Raw genomic sequence first — 21,863 nt, 5'->3', positions numbered from 1 at the left:
TCCCTTATAGAAGCCTTTTCTCTAACCCAAGTTAGACTTGGAGCGTTCAGGGACTTTCTTGCTATCTCTCAATATGTAATTTCTCCTTAGAACTGTAATAGTCAATCCGGTTGTTCAGAGTTTCGTCGCGGCTGCCTCCCTCCCTTCCAGGAGCCCACTCGATTGCGTGCACATTCACACATGTTCAGGAAGAAAAGAGTCCCTCCGATCCTGGCAGTAGGCTGAAAAAGATTCATATCGACGCGAATTGCATCCCAACTGTAAATATGGATTCGTACACTCTAGGCTGTGTCTCATTTCACCATAGAGGAAAACTGTCATTTCATACAATGATAAAATGCAGACCTTTTCGATCTTTTGTACATGGCCCTCACTTTATATTGTTGGGGGGAAAATCACTAATTGGGAATGGGGAGGGCGGGGGGTTGATGAGCGCCGCAGGCCAATCTCGAAATATTTTGTTTCATGCCAGTGTGGGATAGAGAAGGGAGTGTGGCTTCGTCTGCTTGCTGCTTTTGCATTTTCTACATCTGGCCTACAGACCTAATTCTAACTCGCGATCTCGTTTGATGAAATTCGATCTTCTTGGTTTAAATACCTTTCAATTTGGGGCTAAGTCACATTTGCAACCGTTAGAAAAACAAACCCTGTGCAGTATCTGTGAAACCAATATGGAACACAGAGACAGAAAACATGCTGCACACATATCCCCACCATTGTCTTAAAAACTCGCATACATACACACATACACAGAAACACACGGGAAAGATGGGGGAGGGGAGGGAGGGGAGGGAGACAGACACGGATATAGACCGACAAGAGTCAAAGCGAGTCAAGTTAACGCTTTCTCCGCCCCCATCCACAAGTACCACCCCTCCCGCGTTAATTAATTACAAACAAAGCAAGCCAATCAAGTAATGCATTATTATTTTCAAGCAGAGGGAGGCGAAAGGCATGTATTTTTTAATTGATTTATTTATTTGAAGGACATTAATTCTCGGTCTGAGGCTGATTTTCAAACCATTTGCAAAGCGCGGCTCCATTGTTCGCCGGGAGCGCAGACCCCGCCCCCTGCTTTGTGTGCGGCGCGCGGATTGGCCGGCGCGCGCGGGGGCCGCGTCAGCGCCCGCGAGCCCATTCATCTGTGCACTTGGGCGTTGGACCCCGCATCTTATTAGCAACCAGGGAGATTTCTCCATTTTCCTCTTGTCTACAGTGCGGCTACAAATCTGGGATTTTTTTATTACTTCTTTTTTTAAAAAACTACACTTGGGCTCCTTTTTTTGTGCTCGACTTTTCCACCCTTTTTCCCTCCCTCCTGCGCTGCTGCTTTTTGATCTCTTCGACTAAAATTTTTTTATCCGGAGTGTATTTAATCGGTTCTGTTCTGTCCTCTTCACCACCCCCACTCCCCCCTCCCTCCGGTGTGTGTGCCGCTGCTGCTGCCGCCGCTGCTGCTGCCGCCGCTGCTGCTTGCCCCGTCGTTACACCAACCCGAAGCTCTTTGTTCCCCCCTTGGATCTGTTGAGTTTCTTTGTTGAAGAAGCCAGCATGGGTGCCCAATTCTCCAAGACCGCTGCGAAGGGAGAAGCCGCCGCGGAGAGGCCTGGGGAGGCGGCTGTGGCCTCGTCGCCTTCTAAAGCGAATGGGCAGGTAAATTCTACCTGTGGTTCTGGTCATTTCTTTGGTGTCTTTCTCTAGTCCCGACGCTTCCCCTTCCCTTCTGGTCGTGCCCGAAGCGCCTTCGGCGGAGAGGACCGTGACCAGATTCCAGTCTGAAAGTTGAATGGAAATCGATAGCTTAAATTGTCAATTTCTCATAGGTGGGGTGTCCCCCCACCCCAAAGTAGTGGTTCCCGGAGAATCCTGGTGAATTCTTGTGTAGACGGGCGGAATGAAGGATAAATCGTCTAAAATGGCGTGTTTGGAGCTTGGCAGAACGTGACTAGCTAGGTGCTACCCCACACCCCCGCACCCAGCCAGGTTGCATTTGTGTTTAGTGGGCACAAAGGTGTTTGAGTGTCTCTCGTGTTTGTTGTCGAGACTGGGTCGCCTTCAAGATTTCTGAACTGGTGTGATTGTGTGTATGTGGGTAGGGAAGGGGGGGGAGGGCGAATAGGGATGGCGGTGGAGAAAGGCGAGGAGGGAAGAAGGGCTGTCTTATTGTATGCCGAGGCGGCGTGCCCTGGGTTCTTGAAAAGGTTGCTGGCTGGCTGGCTGGCTGGCTGGAGCTGGGCAGAAGGGCTTCACTACCTTTCGGTGGGCTTTTCCCACTGTTCTAAATCTTTATTCGTAGTTGTCTCTGGAATTACACACCCATCTGACTTTTAAATGGTCTCCCTAGGGTGGGAAGACTCTGTGGGTCCTTGAAGAACCTGTCCAGATGGTCAACAAGAGGCAGTTCTTGTGTTTCGGTCGAGATTGTTAGTGTGCGTGCCGCCTGGACCACTGCGGGGGCTGCCCCTGCGATGCCCGAACCCAGGCTGATGGCTACGGTTGGGTGGGCCCGAGAGGTCGGCCAAGGGTGGCTGCTTCACAAACACCGGGCACCCACCACGCCTCTTTTCCTAGAGCAGAGGCCGTGTTGCTTCGCCTGCCCTAACCTAATAGGGAAGGCAAGCTCTGCCAAGAGGTTTTGAACCCGTTAAAAATGCAAAATGGGCCCCCTGGGCGCGCCCGGGCTTCGCAGAATCACTGGCGAAGGTGGGCGTGGAAGCAGAAGCGAGACCTCTGAAATAATCGGTTTCCCCCTGCCTTGTTAGTTTTATCCAGACCAGGATGCCACCTGAGCTTTGTTTGCGGACTCTGGGCTGCGCTATCCGGGCTTGGGGGCGCCTTGGCCAGCGGGCAGGGCCCGACCCGGCAGGGCGGGGTGGCCCGGCCGCCCCGCCCCTCCGCGCCCGCCTGCGCCCCGCTCCGCGCCGTGGAGCCGCAGCGCCCCCTGCCGACCCCAGGCCCTTGGCGGGCGTAGGGCCTTTGCGCGCGCAGCCCAGGCGCTTCTGGCTGGAACGCTGGGATCCCCCTGGGAGTTCTTGGTGTTTTGAAGGCGCCCCTTTAGAGTTTAGGGAGAAAGGGGGATGTGTAACCTAGGCGCAGATCACCCGCTCGGGCTCTGTGCCTCCTTCCAAAGGGCGTTTGGCGTATCATATATTACTTGACTCCTTTATCCCAAAGCCTTTGAGGCGAAGGTTAGAATGGGTTACCCTTTGCTTTCCACGTTTCAGACTCGGCCCTTTTAAGGCCCCGGGGGCATTTATTGCGTAGTCGAGGCTTCCTCAGTGCCTTCAGGCATCCCAAACGGCACTGCCCCCAGGTCTTCGAGGAACTCTCCTCTGGGCATCCAATCCCGCCTCCCCATGAAAGAGAAGGTCTCCAAAACCAGAAGGGCCCCGGGGGACGCTAGTCCCTCCCGGTCCAGGAGTGGGGGCGGGGATGACATGCCCAGGCCCCCTTCAGTGACCTCCCGCTTTCTCTGCCCCGCAGGAAAATGGCCACGTGAAGGTAAACGGCGACGCTTCTCCCGCGGCCGCCGAGCCCGGCGCCAAGGAGGAGCTGCAGGCTAACGGCAGCGCCCCGGCCGCCGACAAGGAGGAGCCCGCGGCCGCCGGGAGCGGGGCGGCGTCGCCCGCCGCGGCCGAGAAAGATGAGCTGGCCGCCGCCGCCCCCGAGGCCGGGGCCAGCCCTGCGGAGAAGGAGGCCCCCGCGGAGGGCGAGGCCGCCGAGCCCGGCTCGCCCACGGCCGCGGAGGGGGAGGCCGCCTCAGCCGCCTCCTCGACGTCTTCGCCCAAGGCCGAGGACGGGGCCACGCCCTCGCCCAGCAACGAGACCCCGAAAAAAAAAAAGAAGCGCTTTTCCTTCAAGAAGTCTTTCAAGCTGAGCGGCTTCTCCTTCAAGAAGAACAAGAAGGAAGCGGGAGAGGGCGGTGAAGCCGAAGGCACCGCCGGCGCCTCCGCCGAAGGCGGCAAGGACGAGGCCGCCGGGGGCGCCGCTGCGGCCGCCGGCGAGGCTGCGGGCGCGGCCTCCGGGGAGCCGGCGGCGGCGCCGAGCGAGGAGGCGGCCGCGGGCGAGCAGGGGGCGGCGGGGGGCGACCCGCAGGAGGCCAAGCCCGAGGAGGCCGCCGTCGCGCCCGAGAAGCCGTCCGCTAGCGAGGAGGCCAAGGCGGCCGAGGAGCCCAGCAAGGCCGAGGAGAAGACCGAGGAGGCCGGGGCCAGCGCGGCCACCTGCGAGGCGCCCTCGGCCGCGGGGCCCGGCGCGCCCCCGGAGCAGGAGGCGGCGCCCGCGGAGGAGGCGGCGGCCGCCGCGGCGTCGTCAGCCTGCGCAGCTCCCACACAGGAGGCCCAGCCCGAGTGCAGTCCAGAAGCCCCCCCAGCGGAGGCGGCAGAGTAAAAGGGCAAGATTTTTTGAGATAATCGAAGAACTTTTCTCCCCCCCCCGGTTTGTTTGTTGGAGTGGTGCCAGGTACTGGTTTTGGAGAACTTGTCTACAACCAGGGATTGATTTTAAAGATGTCTTTTCTTATTTTACTTTTTTTTAAGCAGCAAATTTTGTTTTTAACCACCTACCCACAGATCCCATCTCAGATCATTCTGTTACCACCATTCCAACAGGTCGAGGAGAGCTTAGTTACCTTCCTCTGCCTCGTTTCTCTTTTATTTTTATTTTTTGCATCAGTATTAATGTTTTTTGCATACTTTGCATCTTTATTCAAAAATGTAAACTTTCTTTGTCAATCTATGGACATGCCCATATATGAAGGAGATGGGTGGGTCAAAAAGGGATATCCAATGAAGTGATAGGAGCCACGATGGAGAAATTTAGTGGTGCATAACATTGCCAAGATAATGTACCACTAGAAAGGATGGTGTAAAGGCTTAGTCTTTTTTTTTTTTTTTTTAAAGAAAAGTTATTACGATGTATTTTGTGAGGCAGGTTTACAACACTACAAGTCTTGATTAAGAAGGAAAGAGAAAAAAAAAACAAAACCAATACCCAGATTTTTAAAAAGATCATAGTCTTAGGAGTTCATTTAAACCATAGGAACTTTTCACTTATCTCATGTTAGCTGTACCAGTCAGTGATTAAGTAGAACTACAAGTTGTATAGGCTTTATTGTTTATTGCTGGTTTATGACCTTAATAAAGTGTAATTATGTATTACCAGCAGGGTGTTTTTAACTGTGACTATTGTATAAAAACAAATCTTGATATCCAGAAGCACATGAAGTTTGCAACTTTCCACCCTGCCCATTTTTGTAAAACTGCAGTCATCTTGGACCTTTTAAACACAAATTTTAAACTCAACCAAGCTGTGATAAGTGGAATGGTTACTGTTTATACTGTGGTATGTTTTTGATTACAGCAGACAATGCTTTCTTTTCCAGTCGTCTTTGAGAATAAGGAAAAAATCTTCAGATGCAATGGTTTTGTGTAGCATCTTGTCTATCATGTTTTGTAAATACTGGAGAAGCTTTGACCAATTTGACTTAGAGATGGAATGTAACTTTGCTTACAAAAATTGCTATTAAACTCCTGCTTAAGGTGTTCTAATTTTCTGTGAGCACACTAAAAGCGAAAAATAAATGTGAATAAAATGTACAAATTTGTTGTGTTTCTTTATGTTTTGATAAAATACTGAGACTTTGAGGTTCTAGTTTCATTTTGAAGAAGATCTCGCATGCCATCAAGAGTAAATTTTCTTGTGGTTTTTAATCTGAAGTTTTCAAACTCAGAAATTTGTAATCAGTAGTATCAGATTACGTACAGGAATATTTTACAACATTCCATGTCAAATCTGTTACCATTTATCTGCATTTAGTTTTCATTTAAAAATTGAACAATTATTTTTATTGTAGTTAATAGCATGTCAGGATGAATCACTTAATACAAAAGTGGTATGATCCAGAGACTGTTCAAATGTCTTATGTGAAAATGTCATAAAACTATATTTTTTTTTTTTTGTCATGCAGATCCCAAAACAAATTTATACTGAGTGAGAGTCTATTTAATCCAAACTGCAGGTGGGTCATGAAAAGTGACCAAATGTGTTTCAAAAACTGATGGTGTATTACCTGCCATTGTAATTGCTTAGTGCTTGGCTAATTTCCAAATTATAGCTTAGAGTATGCATTATACTTAGGAAAACAAGCTTATGTAAAGAAGTAATGGTGGTGAATGGACGACTTTGTCAGTTTATGGGCCTTTAGTACTTGCCTCAATTCAATAGTTGCAAGCATTTTTTTTTTTAATGAAAGTAGTGTGTTAGCATCTTGTTATTCAAAGGAAAAAATAGAGAATAAAATTTCCTTGTATAGTAATAATCCTTACTAGTTTACCTTCTTTGCTCTTTACCACCCATAACTGGATTTATTTTCTTCACTGGACCCTAAACTGAATGGAATTTTAAGATAAAGATGGGTATCAAATATCATTACTTCACTAAATGCAAAGAAAAACGTTTATGCACACCTGCTTTGCTGTTTTTGAGCAGTGTGCCTTGTAGGGTTCACAAGTGAGTAGTGAACCACGTTTGTAATAACTGAATGTCAAATCTTAAACTCATTAGAAAAATAAATTAGCTTTTGACATACGGTTTTAATTGGAATAATGGATTATAAATAATAGTTCATGACCTCTTTACCCTCCCCACTATTACCCTCCCCACTAATAAAATCAAATAACACTTGGAGGAGTGTGTAATTTTAGTTGGTGTTTCTTGATCTTGGAGGATGTTGGAAAGTTAAAAGTCAAATCTGGTAACCAAAGGACCGCTTTATGTGGTCTTCCACCTTACCAACTTCTTCTCAAATACCCACTTGGACACGTATAGCACTTGGTGTGTGGTAGGACTCAGAAAAAAAATAGATTTTAAAAAGTAACTCCTGAGTAGTCAGAAATACTATGTAGCAAACTATATTGCTAGGTTTGTTTTTTTAACAGCTGGAATTGATTAAGATGCTTACTTTGATTTTAATCATTGCCTAAAACACTTTGGGTGGTATTGATGGAGTGGTGGGTTTTCCACCAAATGATTCAGTGAAATTTGACATATATCTTTTCATCCAAAGTTTTGTACATCACATTGTTTTCTAATGGAAAAATGTTAATATGGCTTTTTGTATTACTAAAATAGCTTTGAGATTAAGGAAAAATAAATAACTCTTGTACAGTTCAGTATTGTCTATTAAATCTGTTTTGGCAGTATGTATAATGGCATTTGCTATGGTTATAAAATAATTCCTCTGAATTATAATAATCATTTGATCCAATTCCTATTGCTTGTAAAATAAAGTTTTACCAGTTGATATAATCAAGCTTGCTAAAATAGGATTTTTTACAAATTTAATTTTAAAATGCAAGTTTTAGAGAAATTTTTAAAATCTTCAGTGTTGATGGTAAGTATAACTTATTCAATTTAAGGAATTTAGAAGGTATGCTTGACATACTTAGGATATAAAATTATATCCATTGAAGGTGAGTTAAAATGCTCACAAGTCAAATAAAAATTTTAATGATAGAACTTGATAATATATTTGAGAAAACGTAATTTATTTATATTTCCCCTTATATGAATATAAACTTAATAAAACTCTGCAGTTAAAGTTAAGGATTTGGGGGAAGGTGCTTTTTGCTTTTATATATTTTAGGTAGGTCCAACTGGGAGGGGCATGTAGTTTAACATAGCCCAAGTTAGCTTTGAAAATTAAAAAATTAGTTAAGTAACAGGGCTATTAGCTTTTATCTTTCCTTTAATCATTCACTGTGCAAATTGAGCATTTTTTTCCCTCTCCACTTCCCAGCTATATGAAAATGTTTAAAGCAGGGTGTAGCAAACAGGAATTTTAAAATGCTTTCAAATGCTCCAGTCCCTGCTGGGTATTCAAGTTCTAGCACTCCTTTAAATTACACCCAACAATGCTATTTTAAAAATGGAAAATAAATACTTCTAAAAGATGTGAATGTTAATCATGTTTTATGTTCCTGAAAAAGTGATAAATTCCTGATCCTGAAATACTCCTATCTATAGTTCTTCCTCCCAACTGTTCAACATCAACTTTAAAACAAACCAAAATATCTATTCCATCATAAGATCTAGCAGCTGAAAGTATGTAAAATAATTCCTTCAAAATTTTTAGAAACCCTGATAATCTCAATTCTAGTGGGTTTTTTTTTCTTTTAATAAATTTATTTATTTTATTTTTGGCTGCATTGGGTCTTTGTTGCTGCGCGGGCTTTCTCTAGTTGCAAAGAGCCGGGGCTACTCTTTGTTGCTCTGCACGGGCTTCTCTTATTGCAGTGGCTTCTCTCGTTGCGGAACATGGGCTCTAGACGTGCAGGCTTCAGTAGTTGTGGCACGGGGCTCGGTAGTTGTGGCTCGTGGGCTCTAGAGCGCAGGCTTAGTAGTTGTGGTGCACGGGCTTAGCAGCATGTGAGATCTTCCTGGACCAGGGCTCAAACCCGTGTCCCCTGCATTGGCAGGTGGATTCCTAACCACTGCGCCACCGGGGAAGTCCTCAGTTCTAGTGTTTTGATAAAACTAGAGCATAACACTTTTTCGTACTACTAGTAAATGCGAAATGAGAATATCTTTGTCAATTGATCTTTTTACAATTTCTCTCATTTCCAGGGAAAGGTGAAAGGCAACAGGATTACTCATCACTTAAAATTTCAATGAATATAACATTTCAGTTGAATTTGTTAAGTTGGCATTACAGATTGTCTTCCTAACAATTGGGCAAGTGTTCCTTAGTTTTGAAATGTGTGTTATGGACTGGATAAAGTGCTAGAATTCTGTACCTGGGTAAATTAGTGGGGGTGAGAAAAGGAAAGGGATCCTTGGGGAGAGTTATAAATCAGAAGTCTAAGAAAGCCCTCAAAGCAAGTCTTAATTCAAATGACACATACCTGCATTTCGGGAAAGCACCATCCAATAAAAATATAATTCTAGACACATATGTAATTTTAAACTTTTTCAGTAACCATAATTTTTTAAAAATAAGGAGGAACAGGTTAAATTAACTTCAATAATCTATATATCCAAGATATTTGAACATGTAATCAATATAAAAATTACTGAGATAGTTTATATATTTTTTTCTTACTAAGTCTTTGAAATTCAGTGATTTTAGACTAACAGCACATCTCAGTTTGGACCAGCCACATTCCAAATGTTTACTGGCCACATGTGGCTACCATATTGGAGGGCACATGTCTGGAGAATTAGGGTGTGAGAGTCAAGGAATGATTAGAAGTGTTGGGCTACAGACTATTTGCAAAGTGTAGCTTTGTAATTAATTCCATGAGCTTCAAAGGCTTAGCTTTTGAGTCAACATTTGTTTCTCTACTGAACATCAAGTTTTTTCTAGATTTCAAACAATTTTAAGCAGTTAATATGGCATTGATGTTACAAATAAACATGGTTATATTTTTGAAAGAACTTGTTATGGGCTATATTGTCCCACCCCCCCCGAAATTCATGTTGAAGCTCTAACCTCCAGTACCTTAGAATGTGACTGTATTTGGAGACAGGGTCTTTAAAGAGGTGATTAAGTTCAAATAAGGGTGTTAGGGTCAGCCCTAATTTAATGTGACTGATGTCCTTATAAGAAGAAAATAATTGGACATACTGAGAGACACCAGAGGCACATGTGTATAGAAAAAAGACCATGTGAGGACACAACAAAAGGTGGCCATCTGCAAGTCAAGGAGAGGGGCTTCAGAAGATGCCAGACCTCTCAACGCCTTGATTTTAGACTTCTAGCCTCCAGAACTGTGAGAAAATAAATTTCTGTTGTTAAAACCACCCAGTCTGGTATTTCTTATGGCAGCCCTAGCAAACAAATACAGGACTCCAGGGTAAGAATGGAAAGATTGTCTGTCCTTAGCTGAAGTTGTAAAGAATTTTACAGGCTTGCTTTTTCTCCTCCTTCAGTGGAAGAGAGACTACTTTCTAGCTTGAGACTTTTATAATTATTATTATTGTTTTACCCTAGAAAAGAGAAACAATAGTTTCAAAATTAGAAAGATAGATTACATCTCTATCTTAATTCTTTATTAGTAAGTTGATGGGAAAAATCTCTGAAACACGAATAGTAAAAAAATATTGTCTAAAAATACAATGTAATGTTATGTCTGAATTTATCCATCTCTTTGTATTTTCCTTGCAATTTATTTGTGCAAGAAACTGAGTTATTTGTCTTATAATTTCCAGTGTGAATTTTGCCAATTGCATCTCATGCTGTCATTTAATACATTCCTTCCTCTTTTCTGTACTTCTTGTATTTTCTGTAAATTGATCAATAGATCTAGAGGCTTGGTCAGATTCAGGTTCAAAGGACTATATCATAGGTGATGGCATATATTTCTATCAGAAGACACATATGCCTGGTTGTTTCTCTTTTTGTGATGTTTGAAGTCATTTATCTTTGCTTAAATCCATTAATTTAACTTAGAGTTGTAAAATGGCATTACTCTAATTGTCTTTCCTTTTTCTATTATTTGTGCAGCTACTCTATAAAAAGAAACTTTCCTTCATCAACCATTTGGTTGTTCTGAGGCACATTTCTTTATGGAAAGGCAGAATAAATGTTTGATTCTTTCCCTCTATTTACTGATATTCGGAATAATGAGTTGGTTCCTTAATATCCTCCAAAGGTGACCAGTGATGGTATTTGTTGTTTAGTATCCTTACACATTCATCAATTTAAGCTTATTTGATATAAGCAATGTAAATAATGCTCTGATTGACTCATGGTAGATTATCTTTTAAAGTTACAGAATTCAGTAGATGCAATCAGTTTAAATTTTATTAAGATGCTACTTGGGAGTGTGCAAAAAATAAATGGAACTCGATATTTACTCAAATGAATTGGATTTACATATTTAAATGTGGGCATGCCCCTAAATTTTAGTTGAGGTGTCATGTCGAGAAGGCTTCTGTTTACATAATTTCAAAGAAATAGGAAGCATTGCAATTTTTTCTCTTACCCGATAATTACTGCTGGGTAATCATTTAAAATGTCATCAAAATACATGAACTTAACCCTTTACTCCATGTAGTAAGAAACATGTCTGGAAATTTACAAGCTTGAGGAGCCTCAGCAATCACTAGTCATGGAGACATACATTTTAGCGCTTGATGAAGCGGTACACAAAATATAACATGTTGGTCGGCAGGCATTACTAATTTCCCCGGCAGAATACTAAAACATCTGTGATGGAGCATAGCTCAGTGAAACTGGCAATTTTTAAAGAAAAATTATACTCACTGTAGAGCCCAGAGCCCCCTATGGCAGGATTAATTGGCTGCTTTTATACAGAAGTTTTGAGGAAGTTGAATTTAAGTACCGTAAGGTAATATTCTCTTTCAAGGAAACTACCAACTAGAGCTACTTATTATAAGGTTTTTAAAAAATTGGCAAGCGCTGGATGAGGCAATTGAGTATTTAAAATAGATAACATTTCAACAGATATGAGAACACAGTGAAATTATAAAGGAAAAGAAGCCTATGGACTTGGTCAGGTCATATTACCAAATATTAATTTTTAACTAGAAAAATTAATTATCTTAACGATGTCATTTTCCTCCCATTTCTGGGGCACTATTATAGTTTAAGTATTGGAATAAACTGGTACAAATAATGTCTTATTTTCTTTTTAACATATATGTTTTGATATGTTAAAAACATAAGTTATTGGTAGAAATTTTGGAATGAGAATTTTTAAAAATTTTAATGAGAATTTTAAAAAATTTATTGGTATATACCTTCTAAATTTAAAATTCCATTTGATCCAGAAGTGAAATTTGTCAGCACTCCAATGATGTATTTATTTCAAACAAACAAAATAATATGCAAATACTAGAGTTTATTCTCAAAACTATAATGAAAGTTGTCATTCATATCTCTTGAGAAAAATCTATATTTTTCAACATTCTTACACAGAGCACAATGATTTTTCATGCTTATTTTTTCAATTTAATTATTTTTTTATTCAGCAGGTTCTGATTACTTATCTATTTTATACATATTAGTGTATATATGTCAATCCAAATCTCCCAATTCATCCCACCACCACCCACCCACCCACACTTTCCCCACTTGGTGTCCATACGTTTGTTCTCTACATCTGTGTCTATATTTCTGCTTTGCAAACTGGTTCATCTGTACCATTTTTCTAGGTTCCACATATATGCGTTAATATACGATATTTGGTTTTTTTCTGACTTACTTCACTCTGTATGACAGTCTCTAGGTCCATCCACATCTCTACAAATGACCCAATTTCATTCCTTTTTATGGCTGAGTAATATTCCATTGTATATATGTACCATATTTTCTTCATCCAGTTGTCTGTCGATGGACATTTAGGTTGCTTCCATGACCTGGCTATTGTAAATACTGCTGCAATGAACATTGGGGTGCATGTATCTTTTTGAATTATGTTTCTCTCTGGGTGTATGCGCAGTAGTGGGATTGCTGGGTCATATGGTGATTCTATTTTTAGTTTTTTAAGGAACCTCCATACTGTTCTCTATAGTGGCTGTATCAATTTACATTCCCACCAATAGTGCAAGAGGGTTCCCTTTTCTCCACACCCTCTCCAGCATTTGTTGTTTGTAGATTTTCTGATGATGCCCATTCTAACTGGTGTGAGGTGATACCTCATTGTAGTCTTGATTTGCATTTCTCTAATGATTAGTGATGCTGAGCAGCTTTTCATGTGCTTCTTGGCCATCTGTATGTCTTCTTTGGAGAAATGTCTATTTAGGTCTTCTGCCCATTTTTTGATTGGGTTGTTTGTTTTTTTAATATTGAGCTGCATGAGCTGTTTATATATTTTGGAGATTAATCCTTTGTCCGTTGATTTGTTTGCACATATTTTCTCCCATTCTGAGGGTTGTCTTTTCATCTGGTTTATACTTTCCTTTGCTGTGCAAAAGCTTTTAAGTTTCATTAGGTCCCATTTGTTTATTTTTGTTTTTATTTCCATTACTCTAGGAGGTGGGTAAAAAAACAATCATGCTGTGATTTATGTCAAAGTGTGTTCTTCCTGTGTTTTATTCCAAGAGTTTTATAGTGCCCGGTCTTACATTTAGGTCTTTAATCTGTTTTGAGTTTCTTTTTGTGTATGGCATTAGAGAATATTTTAATTTCATTCTTTTACATGTAGCTGTCCAGTTTGCCTAACACCACTTATTGAAGAGACTATCTTCTCTCCATTGTATATCCTTGCCTCCTTTGTCATAGATTAGCTAAGAATAAGTGCGTGGGTTTATCGCTGGGCTTTCTATCCACTTCCATTGGTCTATATTCCTGTTTTTGTGCCAGTATCATATTGTCTTGATTACTGTAGCTTTGTAGTATAGTCTGAAGTCAGGGAGTCTGATTCCTCCAGCTCCGTTTTTTTCCCTCAAGATTGCTTTGGCTATTCGGGGTCTTTTGTGTCTCCATACAAATTTTAAGATTTTTTTTTCCTAGTTCTGTAAAAAGTGCCATTGGTAATTTGATAGGGATTGCACTGAATCTGCAGATTGCTTTGGGTAGTAGAGTCATTTTCACAATATTGATACTTCCAATCAAAAACATGGTATATCTCTCCATCTGTTTGTGTCATCTTTGATTTCTTTCATCAGTGTCTTATAGTTTTCTGAGTACAGGTCTTTTACCTCCTTAGGTAGGTTTATTCCTAGGTATTTTATTCTTTTTGTTGCAATGGTGAATGGGATTGTTTCCTTAATTTCTCCTTCTGATCTTTTGTTGTTAGTTTATAGGAATGCAAGAGACTTCTGTGCATTAGTTTTGTATCCTGCAAATTTACCAAATGCATTGATTAGCTCTAGTAGTTGACTGGTGGCATCTTAGGATTCTCTATGTATAGGATCATGTCATCTGCAAACAGTGATAGTTTTACATCTTCTTTTCCAATTTGGATTTCTTTTTTTTCTTTTTCTTCTCTGAATGCCGTGGCTAGGACTTCCAAATCTATGTTGAATAATAGTGGCGAGAGTGGACATCCTTGCCTTGTTCCTGATCTTAGAGGACTACTTTCAATTTTTCACCATTGAGAATGATGTTTGCTGTGGGTTTGTCATATATGGCGTTTATTATGTTGAAATAAGTTCCCTCTATGCCCACTTTTTGGAGAGTTTTTATCACAAATAGGTGTTGAATTTTGTCAAAAGCTTTTTCTGCATCTATTGAGATGATCATATGATTTTTATTCTTCAATTTGTCAATATGGTGTATCACATTGATTGATTTTCATATATTGAAGAATCCTTGCATCCCTGGGATAAATCCCACTTGATCATGGTGTATGAGCCTCTTAATGTGTTGTTGGACTCTGTTTGCTAGTATTTTGTTGAGGATTTTTGCATCTATATTCATCAGTGATATTGCTCTAATTTTCTTTTTTTGTAGTATCTTTGTCTTGTTTTTGTATCAGGGTGATGGTGGCCTTGTAGAATGAGTTTGGGAGTGTGCCTTCCTCTGCAATTTTTTGGAAGAGTTTGAGACGATGGGTGTTAGCTCTTCTCTAAAGGTTAGATGGAATTCACCTGTGAAGCCATCTGGTCCTGGACTTTTGTTTTTTGGAAAAATTTTAATCACAGTTCCAACTTCACTACTTGTGATTGGTCTGTTCATATTTTCTATTTCTTCCTGGTTCAGTCTTGGAAGGTTATACCTTTCTAAGAATTTGTCCATTTCTTCCAGGTTGTCCATTTTATTGGCATAGAGTTGCTTGTAGTATTCTCTTAGGATGCTTTGTATTTCTGCCATGTCTGTTGTAACTTCTCCTTTTTCATTTCTAATTTTATTGATTTGTGTCCTCTCCTTCTTTTTCTTGATGAGTCTGGCTAAAGGTTTATCAAATTTATTTATCTTCTCAAAGAACCACCTTTTAGTTTTATTGATCTTTGCCATTGTTTTCTTTGTTTCTATTTCATTTATTTCTGCTCTGATCTTTATAATTTCTTTCCTTCTACTAACTTTGGATTTTGTTTGTTCTTCTTTCTCTAGTTCCTTTAGGTGTAAGGTTAGATTGTTTATTTGAGATTTTTCTTGTTTCTTGAGGTAGGATTGTATTGCTATAAAATTCCTTCTTAGAACTGCTTTTGCTGTATACCATAGGTTTTGGATCGTCATGCTTTTGTTGTCGTGTGTCTCTAGGTATTTTTTGATTTCCTCTTTGATTTCTTCAGTGATCTCTTGGTTATTTAGTAACGTATTGTTTAACCTCCATGTGTTTGTGTTTTTTAGGTTTTTTCCCTGTAATTCATTTCTAATCTCATAGCGTTGTGGTTGGAAAAGATGCTTGATATGATTTCAATTTTCTTAAGTTTACGGAGGCTTTATTTGTGACCCAAGATGAGATCTATCCTGGAGAATGTTCCATGTGCACTTGAGAAGAAAGTGTAATCTGCTGTTTTTGAATGGAATGTCTTATAAATATCAGTTAAGTCCATCTTGTTTAATGTGTCATTTAAAGCTTGTGTTTCCTTATTAATTTTCCATCTGGATAATCTGTCCATTGGTGTAAGTGAGATGTTAAAGTCCCCCACTATTATTGTGTTACTGTCTATTTCCTCTTTTATAGCTGTTAGCATTTGCCTTTTGTATTGAGGTGCTCCTATGTTGGTTGCATACATATTTATAATTGTTATATCTTCTTCTTGGCTTGATCCCTTGATCATTATGTGGTGTCCTTCCTTGTTTCTTGTAGCATTCTTTATTTTAAAGTCTATTTTTATCTGATATGAGTATTGCTACTCCAGCTTTCTTTTGATTTCCATTTGCATGGAATATCTTTTTCCATCCCCTCACTTTCAGTCTATATGTGTCCCTTGGTCTCAAGTGGGTCTCTTGTAGACAGCATATATATGGGTCTTCTTTTTGTATCCATTCAGCAAACCTGTGTCTTTTGGTTGGAGTGTTTAATCCATTCACATTTAAGGTAATTATCGATATGTATGTTCCTGTTACAATTTCCTTAATTGTTTTGGGTTTGTCTTTGTATGTCCTTTTCTTGTCTTGTGTTTCCCACTTAGAGAAGTTCCTTTAGCATTTGTTGTAGAGCTGGTTTGGTGGTGCTGAATTCTCTTAGCTTTTGCTTGTCTGTAAAGCTTTTGATTTCTCCATCAAATCTGAATGAGATCCTTGCTAAGTAGAGTAATCTTGGTTGTAGGTTCTTCCCTTTCATCACTTTAAATATATCATGCCACTCCCTTCTGGCTTGTAGAGTTTCTGCTGAGAAATCAGCTGTTAACCTTATGGGAGTTCCCCTATATATTATTTGTCATTTTTCCCTTGTTGCTTTTAATAACTTTTCTTTGCCTTTAATTTTTGTCAGTTTGATTACTATGTGTCTTGGCATGTTTCTTCTCTGGGTTTATCCTGCGTGGGACTCTCTGCACTTCCTGGACTTGGGTGGCTATTTCCTTTCCCATGTTAGGGAAGTTTTCGACAATAATCTCTTCAAATATTTTCTCAGACCCTTTCTCTCTTCTCCTTCTGGGACCCCTATAATGTGAATGTTGGTGTGTTTAATGTTGTCACAGAGGTCTCTTAGGCTGTCTTCATTTCTTTTCATTCTTTTTTCTTTATTCTCTTCTGTGGCAGTGAATTCCACCATTCTGTCTTCCAGGTCACTTATCCATTCTTATTCCTCAGTTATTCTGTTATTGATTCCTTCTAGTGTATTTTTCATTTCAGTTACTGTATTATTCATCTCTGTTTGTTTGTTCTTTAATTCTTCTAGGTCTTTGTTAAACATGTCTTGCATCTTCTCGATCTTTGCCTCCATTCTTTTTCCAAGGTCCTGGATCATCTTCACTACCATTATTCTGAATTCTTTTTCTGGAAGGTTGCCTATCTCCACTTCATTTAGTTGTTTTTATGGAGTTTTATCTTGTTCCTTCATCTGGTACATAGTCCTCTGCCTTTTCATTTTTTCTGTCTTTCTGTGAATGTGGTTTTCATTCCACAGGCTACAGGATTGTAGTTCTTCTTGCTTCTGCTGTCTGCCCTCTGGTGGATGAGGCTATCTAAGAGGCTGTGCAAGCTTCCTGATGGGAGAGACTGGTGATGGGTAGAGCTGGATGTTGCTCTGGTGGGCACAGCTCAGTAAAACTTTAATCCATGGACTTCCCTGGTGGCACAGAGGTTAAGAATCTGCCTGCCAATGCAGGGGACATGGGTTTGATCCCTGGTCTGATCCCACATGCCACGGAGCAACTAAGCCTGTGCTCCACAACTACTGAGCCTGTGCTCTAGAGCCCACAAGCTACAACTACTGAGTCTGCTCACCTAGAGCCCGTGCTCTGCAACAAGAGAAGTCACCACAATGTGAAGCCCACACACCGCCACAAAGAGTAGTCCCCGCTCGCTGCAACTAAAGAAAGCCTGCGCACAGCGACAAAGACCCAACACAGGCAAAAATAATTAATTAATTAATTAATTAATTAAAAAAAAAACTTTAATCCGCTTGTCTGCTGATGGGTGGGGCTGAGTTCCCTCCCTGTTGGTTGTTTGGCCTGAAGTGACCCAGCACTCAACCCTAGAAGCTCTTTGGTGCAGCTAATGGCGGACTCCAGGAGGGCTCAGGCCAAGTAGTATTTCCCAGAACTTCTGCTGCCAGTGTCCTTGTCCCTGCGGTGAGCCACAGCTGCCCTCCCCTGCCCCGCTTCTGCAGGAGACTTTCCAACACTAACAGGTAGGTCTGGTTCAGTCCCTTATGGGGTCACTGCTCCTTCCCCCTGGGTTGGTGCACACACTACTTCGTGTGTGCCCTCCAAGAGTGGAGTCTCTGTTTCTCCCAGTCCTATCAAATCCTGCAACCAAATTCTGCTAGCCTTCACAGTCTGATTCTCTGGAAATTCCTCCTCCTGTTGCCGGACCCCCAGGTTGGGACCCTGACGTGGGGCTCAGAACCTTCACTCCAGTGGGTGGACTTCTGTGGTATAAGTGTTCTCCAGTCTGTGAGTCACCCACCCAGCAGTTATGGGGTTTGAATTTATTGTGATTGCACCCCTCCTACCATCTCATTGCAGCTTCTCCTTTGTCTTTGGATGTGGGGTATCTTTTTAGGTGAGTTCCAGTGTCTTCCTTTTGATGACTGTTCAGCAGTTAGTTGTGATTCCAGTGCTCTCACAAGAGGGAGTGAGCGCACGTCCTTCTACTCTGCCATCTTGAACCAATCTGATTTTTCATGCTTATGAATGTTTAGTGGACAAAGAAGTATTTAGTACAATTAGTAAAAAATATAGTCATAGTAACAGTAAATTAAGAATAGCTCTTTTGAAACATTTCTGCCATAACTTAAAACAGAATAAATATTTATTGAGAAAATTAAAAGTTTTGATATTTTTTGGTTTAGATCAAGAAGGCTCATTACAACTAGTTGTTCATAAAGCATACTTCCTCCCTAATTTCTTACTGTCCTGGATACCGATTTTGTTATCAAAAGTATATTTACAAGTAATACATATGTAGTCAATATATTAATTTATATATATATATAATAAATAATAGCGAGCATACAAATATGCTCGCTATTATTAATAAGTCTAATATAAATCTAATATATATATAAATCAGGCATAAATCTGAAAGTGTGCTTGCTAATATTAATATTAAAATTTTTAAACAAAATATCTCCTCTATATTTAATTGTTCATCTCCCTCATTTGCTACCTGAGGTATTTGGAAAATATTATCATATCTTCTGAATGCTTCCTAAGATTATAGAGAACAATGATGGAATGAGGTTTAAGATTTGGTTAAAGGAAGACTTTTTTTGACCAGAAGTTGATTTCTCTAAAAATTCTTTGCATGAGAATCTTTAATTTGGTTTTTACCATTGAGTAATCTTTCATAACATGCAGTTGCAATAACCATCATGCACATCTGGCCTATAATAAAAAAGAAATGGGCAGAATAAAGATTATTGACTTTTCTTGCTTTTGTGTTCTTCTATAGGTCTTATCTTGTTGGTTAGACTTGTGGTCATAACGTTATTTTCTAATGAAGCACAAGAATGAAGTAGTGATTAGGCACTTAGGTTCTGGAGTCAAAAGGATCTGTCTTGGACTTCTCTGGTGGTGCAGTGGTTGGGAATCTGCCTGCCAATGCAGGGGACATGGGTTTGATCCTTGATGCAGGAAGATCTCACACGCCGCAGAGCAACAAATTCCGTGCGCCACAACTACTGATCCTGCGCTCTAGAGCCCGTGAGCCACAACTACTGAAGCCCGTGTTCCTAGAGCCCGTGCTCCACAACAGGAGAAGCCACCACAACGAGAAGCCCGTGCAGGGCAGCGAAGCATAGCCCCCACTTGCTGCAACTAGAGAAAGCCCACGCACAGCAAAGAAGACCTACAGCAGCCAAAAATAAATAAATAAAATAAAATAAATAAATTTATAAAAAAAAAAAAAAAGGATCTGGCTTTGCCACATGCAAACTTTTTACAATATTAGGTACATTATTTATCTGAGTCTTAGTGTCCTCGTGTGTAAAACTGAGAATGAAAAGAATGCCAAATAGTAGGAATGAATACACCAAGTCTAATGTCTGGCATTTAGGAAGTATTCAATCAATGTTTGCTATCGTTATGTACTCCATAGTGTCTGCATTTTTGGTTTAATATTGAGTACCTCTGATACTCTGCTGGTGCACTGCAATTATTTGCAATATGTTTTAATTAAGATGTCCAAGGTGAAGATATTAAAACAAAAGGACAATTTTCTACTTAAGTGTTTATTTCATACTTCATTTATTATTTTAGTAAATATTTATTGAACACCTGCTATGGTCTAGAGAAAGGACTGGGATCTAGGAACATAGGATTGAATATACTGCATGCCTAGAATCTGTTCTGCTGGGAAAACCACTCAACTTAAAAACAATACCAATACTACTACTACCAATCCATAATATGATTTTTTTAAGTCAAACACATTTAATTATGTTACAGTCTTGATCACATAGACATTAGATAAAAACAAATTGAGTATTATAGAAAACAGTATTTGATATATCTTTTAAGTGTATATGTCAAATTTATTTATTTATTATTATTTTAAAAATTTTTTTTTAAATTTATTTGATTTTATTTTTTGGCTGCGTTGGGTCTTTGTGGCTGTGCATGGGCTTTCTCTAGTTGCGGCAAGTGCGGGCTACTCTTCGTTGCAGTGCGTGAGCTTCTCATTGTTGTGGCTTCTCTTGTTGCAGAGCACGGGCTCTAGATGCGTGGGCTTCAGTAGTTGTGGCACGTGGGCTCAGTAGTTGTGGCTTGTGGGCTCTAGAGTGCAGGCTCAGTAGTTGTGGCACGTGGGCTTAGTTGCTCCTTGGCATGTGGGATCTTCCCAGACCAGGAATCGAACCCGTGTCCCCTGCATTATGCGGGCAGATTCTTAACCACTGTGCCACCAGGGAAGTCCCAAATTTATACTTTTAATTTTACTAAATAGCAGAAAAAAATAAACATAAAATATAGAAGGTGCATATTCATGTTATCTATCATCAGATCGTAAACCACCTGAAAACTCAGTGGTATAGAACAGCAATAATTTAAATTTCTTCTTTTTCAATAGCCTTATTGTTATAAAACTGATGTACAATAAACTGCATATTTTTAAAGGGCACAATTTGATACACACAAATACATACATACCTGTGAAACTCTCACCAAAATCAAGATAATGGTGAGATGCCCGTACCCATGATGCGTATGATTCTGTGGGTCAGGGATTAGAGCAAGCACAGTGGGGACAGCTTGTGTCTGATACATGATGTTTGTGGCCACAGCTGGGTTGCTTGAATAGCTGGGAGCTGCTGGGATGGCTAGATTGGGGATATATGTATGAGATCTTCATTTTTCTTCATGGGGTGTTTGCTGGGATTAGAGGCCTAAAATGGTTCCTTGATGATTGTCTTGGTGCCTAGGCTGGGATGGCTGGACCAGCAAAGACTTAGCAGGTACTCCTGGCATTCACAACTGTGTCAGCATAGTCAGGCTTCTTGCACGGCAGCTGGCTTCTCCCAGAGGTGGAGATCCAAGACAGTGCTCCAAGAGACAGGAAGTGAAAACTGCCAGTCTCTTACGACCTGGTCCCAGAAACTGGCACAGCTCACTTCTGCTATTCTGTTTTGGTTAAAATAGTCAAAAAGTGTATGCAGACTCTAGAAAAGAAGGACATGGACACAACCTCTTGGTGGGAGGAGTGTCAAAGCAATTTTGCCATCTTTAAAACACTACAATACCTGTTGTACATGCTATATACCTGAGTAAAAGACTTCAAATTGAGGTCATGAACAAACTATTTTCTTGTGGATGATAAGAGCAGTGGTAGGGGAAGATGGTGGAAGTAATATCAGAATTTCCATAAACCCCTAAGTCTTCATTGCTCTTTATCAAGCAATGTTCTTCAGATAACCTGGAGTTATGCCTTGATATATTATAAATGGATATAAATACAAAAGTCATATGGGAAGCACTATTATTTGTATATTATAGAATATTGTATCATTTAATGAAATATTTTAGCTTAAATTCTGATAAAATTAATTCACATAAAATTCACATAAATTATTATCAAGATTCCAAAATCATTGGGGCATAATTCAGTAAAACCATTTGAGACAGATATATCAGATTCTATTTATGTTATCTTCCTAGGGCATTACCCTATTGGGAATCTACTGAACTTTATAACAATTCCATTTTTTTTTAAGTTTGCTGAGGCGGGGGTAGAGGCTGGGGTGTGGGGAGGATTGCAGCTTGACAAATGGATCTGTTGTATTGTTTTTTTTTTAATTTAATTTAATTTAATTATTTTTTAATAAATTTATTTATTATCATTTATTTAT

At 40.3% G+C, this 21,863-nt stretch overlaps 1 protein-coding gene across 1 annotated transcript; it reads left to right on the top strand.

Moving 5' to 3' along the window:
• Nucleotides 1-1,134: 1,134 nt before the first annotated feature.
• On the top strand, nt 1,135-5,598 carry MARCKS (myristoylated alanine rich protein kinase C substrate). The gene is made up of 2 exons (XM_068551204.1): nt 1,135-1,653; nt 3,484-5,598. Exons 1-2 carry the CDS (start codon nt 1,552-1,554, stop codon nt 4,384-4,386), a joined length of 1,005 nt encoding a protein of 334 aa, XP_068407305.1. The 5' UTR covers nt 1,135-1,551; the 3' UTR covers nt 4,387-5,598.
• Nucleotides 5,599-21,863: the final 16,265 nt, after the last annotated feature.

The sequence above is a fragment of the Eschrichtius robustus genome, chromosome 9 (genome assembly GCF_028021215.1).
Source record: "Eschrichtius robustus isolate mEscRob2 chromosome 9, mEscRob2.pri, whole genome shotgun sequence".
Classification (NCBI taxonomy): domain Eukaryota; kingdom Metazoa; phylum Chordata; class Mammalia; order Artiodactyla; family Eschrichtiidae; genus Eschrichtius; species Eschrichtius robustus.
This window is presented reverse-complemented; position numbering and strand designations above follow the sequence as displayed.